Here is a 5,000-nt window from a genome sequence, read left to right as displayed (position 1 = left end):
GCTCTTTTGAGAAGAACTCTCCTTAGATGATTGTCCGCTCTCCAAGCTTGACTGCATTCTGTCAGTCGTCGGTAAGTAACACGGCTGAGAATACTGGCTGCTGTACATATTGTTACCAGGAAACACTGTCTGACCAATATAGGGCAGTGGCAGTCTCTGGCTCTCTATAGTTGACTCATGGGAGAACTGGCTCCCAGACAGGTCACTGTTGCTGTTGTTGTCTGGTTTGTCAACTGGTGATGCTATTCTCTCCTTCTCCAAGTTATGTCTGTGGGAAGAGATCTGTTTACTAGAGATGCTGTTGTGAATGTTTTTCTCTGGAACATGTGACATCCTTGGAGTCTCCTGACAACTTCCATGAGACATATGCTTGCCGGAACTATGGGAAGATTTCTCAGCCACATGAGAGATCCTGTGGGTGTCATGCGAGTACTGCTTCCCAGAGTCACTGCTGCTATTATGGATAGACTTCTCACCGGGTTCTAACATTCTTTGAGAGCTGTGTGAATGAGAAGAACTATGTCGATGGTGAATGTGCTTCCCAGAACTGTTGCTATGGTGATGGCTGGATTTCTCAGCAATCGGTGTCATCCTTTGCTGCGAGTGAGAACTCTGTGAGCTATGAATAGGAAATTGCTTGCCCCCTAACGGAGCCATCCTCTGAGTATCAAGAGCATGTTCCTGGCCGAAATGCTTGCCAGAAAAGTCACTAAGGGTTGGCATTCTTGGTGTAGGAAGTCTGTGATGGAATGGCATGCCATACATTTCACCATAGATTGGAATCCCGGCAGACCTCTCCATGATGATAATGAAAGCATGAAACAACAACTAGTGGAGTCTTAAAGAATGTGGCTCGGACCGACTGATTGTCTCTTCTCAACAAAACAGGTCACACAGTGCACTCTGAAACAGTGAAAAGAAAAAAAAAAATAAATACTATATATATATATGTACATACATGTAAAGATGTGTATATTTAATATATGTGTAAAAATGGGTATCAAATACACTAGTTATGAGTACAGAAGTAGTTTCTTACATTGGATTATACACACACACACAAACTGACAATTAAAAAGTTTTAATTATATAGGGATAGAGGAAATAAGACTGGGTCAGGGAAGTGATAGGTGGCAGCACAGGTGATGTGGAATGTGTGCAAAGAGAAGAAACTTTAGTTTACAAGAAAGAAAACTGGGTGTTTTTAAAAATTGCATTAGGATCAGAGGCAAGCTGACTTTCATTTGTAGCAGACGTACATTAGTTAACTGTAAGATCATCATCATCATTTAATGTCCACTTTTCCAAGCTTGCATGGGTCAGACAGAAGTTGCTGAGGCAGATTTTCTACAGCTGGATGCCTGTCCTGTCACTAACTGTCACCTGTTTCCAAGCAAGGTAATATCCCCCCTCCCCGACCGGACAGGTTTTTCACAAAAGATAGGAAACACACAACTCGCTTGTAAGGCAGCAATGGTTGTTTAGAGTCTTCCTGTGATGTCCTGACAAGAGCACACACAGTTTACTTCTATCAAATCTACTCACAAAGCTTTGGTCGAGCCAGGGATTTAGAAGACATCTGTGCAAGGAATGGTGCAGTGGGACTGAACCTAAGACCACATGACTGGGAAGCAAGCTTCTTAAAGAGCCATATCTACATCTGTGTGTGTGTGTGTGTGTGTGTGTGTGTGTGTGTGTGTGCATGCATGTGTGTGTATATCATAAATCATTGACCACCCATGTTCCATGCTGTCATGGGTTGGATGGGTTGACAGGATCTGATGGGCCCCAGAACCACATCATGCTCCTCTGTCTATCTTAGCAAGGTTTCTATAGTTGGAAACCCTTCCTGATGCCAACCACTTCACTGCTTGTATTGAACCCTTTATTTTGTGGCACCAGCATTGCTGAGGTCACCATACAGCCTGCAAAACCCACAAAAGTCAAGGGGAGCAACTTTTACACTGGATACGATAAAAAGTAAAGCAGAAGAGAAAAGGAGCAGAGCAGAATAGGATTCTTGCAGCAGAGGAACCAGAAACATTTTAGAGGAGAGGAGGAGAGTGACCGGGTGGAGTTGGAAAAGTGCTAGGGTGTATGTGTGTGTGTGTGTGGTTGAAGATAAACTGACCTGTAGAAGCACCGTCTGGGTTGACATGCTCCAGAGGAGAAAAACGTTGAAAAGGTTTTCTCCCTCTCTCTCTTTCTCCGACTCTTCTTTTCTCTTCCCAAAACCAGCAGGGCACCAAATAGTGGCAACAATCTATAGAGATACGGTTGGAGGTTAACGAGGCGGCTGTCACAACGACGCTGTAGTCAAAGGTCTCAGTCAATGTGAAGAACTGCTGCTTCCTCTGGTAAAAACCTACAAAATAACAGCAACAACAACATCATTTAAAAACAGGTTAAGTCAAAATAAGGATTTCTTAACAGAGGTCCAAGGTTTGAGATTTGAAAGAGAGATGTCGTCAGTTATATGAAGTTCTGGATGTAACAGGAGCACGGAAAGATAAAAAGCTAAGAAACACAATTAAATACAAGGTGGCTTTGTTCAATGATCTAATGACCCAGCCAATCCACCATCCTATGATGATGATGACGATGACGATGATAACAACCAAGTATCAAAGCTTTTAATGTCCAGAAAGAGACCCTGTGAGACGACCTCTGACAGCAGGATGCTGTCCGCTCCCACAGAATCTACCAGAGCAAACAAGATTTGAGCACCCTGAGAAGTAAAACAATGGTGATGATGATAATCGTAATCATCATCATCATCAACAAGGATTGAAAAAAAAACCCACCTATTTACTGATAGATATTGCAGTCCCTCCTGACCAAAATATTGTCCAGACCAAAGTGAAGAAATTATCAAACTGCAAAGACCTCGAGATTGAAGTGTTCAAGATGTGGGACACAAAGGTGAAAATAATACCAGTAATTATTGGAGCATTGGGTATGATAAGAAAGAAACATATGAACAAAAACACAGAAGCTATATCTGGACCCTCAACACTACACACTGTCCGAAAAATAGCCCTGATAGGAACAGCACACATCCTATGTAAGACACTATCAATTCAATGATACAACACAAACAATTCAATGATACAACACAAACAAAACAATCCACAAACACAAGACACATTCTATACAGCAAATATCCAATAAAATAAACCACCACCAAAACATGTATTCAATAAGAGCCAGAGAACCAACAGAGCTCAACTCGAATTACACACACACACACAATACAAACACCTTGTACAACAAAAGACTGCAACCAGAGCCCAGAACAAAACAAACTGACACAATACAATACCAGAAAAAGTTTCCACTCCCCCAACAGCAAAAAAGAATACACAATGCTACACAGATCCCCCAGCAACACAGGTGATGCAGTAGAAATTTGCTTGAACCTACCAAAGGTTTCTGAATAGCTCTGGTGCAGCACCAGGCAGTGCCTCTCATGGCTTCTGTTTTAACTGATTGAAAGTGTTACCATGTACATTGTTTTGTCTTGGTATAAAAGATGGACTAAAGCAAATATTCTGCTCAACACTGCAGATTTGCTTGTCAGATGTTTGACCATAACTAGTTGAGCATGTCCCTTGGTGGCTGACGATATGTGCATCTCTGACCATGAACAGAAGTAGTGGGGGAGCATCATAGCCATGTGTTGAGAGGAATTCTTTGGCATTTGGATAATTCACCTCTTAAAACATGGGTATTTTCTTCAACATCCTTAAACAACCCTCATTCAGGGACCTTTTAAAGAGGGATGGGCTACTCAACCTGAAAAAAATTCTAACTGGGCCCCATCTGTAAGGTCATGTGTTGTTTATGTTAATATGAGATCACCATGTCATGCACATATGGTTGTGATGCATGTGCCTGGTGTACCCTTATCAGATGGGTAGTCATGACAAGGTATACTGGACTTTGTATATTATACCCCAGTGTCACTTTGATGGCATGCAAATGCTCTCACACTCAATAATAATAATTGACCCTAAAAAGATCAGAGGAAAAGTCAACCTTGGCAGAATTTGCATTCAGAACATGGTAGAAGTAGTAGTAGTTTCTTATATAAGCACAAGGCCCCCGAATTTGAAGAGAGAGACGTAGACAATTATATCAATCCCTGCACTGACCCCAGGAGAATGAAAAACAAACAGACATCCACCTCACCCACACAGGACAGACATCTGTTGAGTTTCCATCTATCAATGCCTACCCACAAGACAGTGGTCAGTCCAAGGCTATAATACATAAAACACACTTGTCCAAGTGACCATGCAGTGGGACTGAACCTGAAACCACAGTTGTGAAGCAAACTTCATAACCACACAGCCATGCTTGCATCTACACACACACACACACACACACACACACACACAGATGATAGGCTTCTGTAGTTTCTGTCAGACCAAATGTCATTTGCAAGATATTGCTTGAGTCGAGGATACAATAAGAGCCCTTTGCTCCAAAGTGCCACATTATGGGACTGAACCTAAATCCACAGGGTTGGGTGGCTATGTACAAAATAAAAACATATTCTCAGTCCACACAATCAATTAGACTTTAATTATTAATTAATATAAAAAGCACTGGTGCTGGTTCCATGTAAAAGGCACCCAGCAGACACCCTGGAAAGTGGTTGGCATTAGGAAGGGCATCCAGCTGTAGAAACCAAGTCCAAAGACAGACAATGGAGCCTGGTGCAGCTCCTGTCAAACTGTCTAACCTATGCCAGCATGGAAAACAGATGCTAAATGATGATGATGATGAATACTAAGTAATCCCAGGTCTTTAGACATTGGTACTTACTGACCCAGGAAGGATGAAATGGGAAGTAGACTCTAGCAGGATTTGAACTCAGAACACAGAAGAATCTAAGAAAAAAACACTACAAAGTATTTTTTTTTTAAATCTGTTTTTTAAAGGCTTAACTGGGAGAAAATGAGAACAGCCATGTCCCCTTTTAAGGCTTCTGAGAC

General features: G+C 41.8%; 1 protein-coding gene across 2 annotated transcripts in view; it reads right to left on the bottom strand.

Annotated features, from left to right (window-relative positions):
* LOC106870079 (zinc finger protein ZFP2) overlaps positions 1–5,000 on the bottom strand; it is a 22,718-nt gene that overhangs the window by 9,005 nt on the left and 8,713 nt on the right. For both annotated transcript variants that reach the window (XM_014916054.2, XM_014916055.2), the window contains exons 2-3: positions 2,132–2,365; positions 1–903 (exon numbers count right to left, since the gene is read on the bottom strand). The exon at positions 1–903 is cut by the window's left edge and continues 9,005 nt beyond it. In XM_014916054.2, coding sequence (XP_014771540.1) covers positions 1–801 — 801 coding nt within the window. In that variant the 5' untranslated portion in view covers positions 802–903; positions 2,132–2,365. The remainder of the gene's footprint in view (positions 904–2,131; positions 2,366–5,000) is intronic.

This window comes from Octopus bimaculoides, chromosome 14 (assembly GCF_001194135.2).
Source record: "Octopus bimaculoides isolate UCB-OBI-ISO-001 chromosome 14, ASM119413v2, whole genome shotgun sequence".
NCBI lineage: Eukaryota > Metazoa > Mollusca > Cephalopoda > Octopoda > Octopodidae > Octopus > Octopus bimaculoides.
This window is presented reverse-complemented; position numbering and strand designations above follow the sequence as displayed.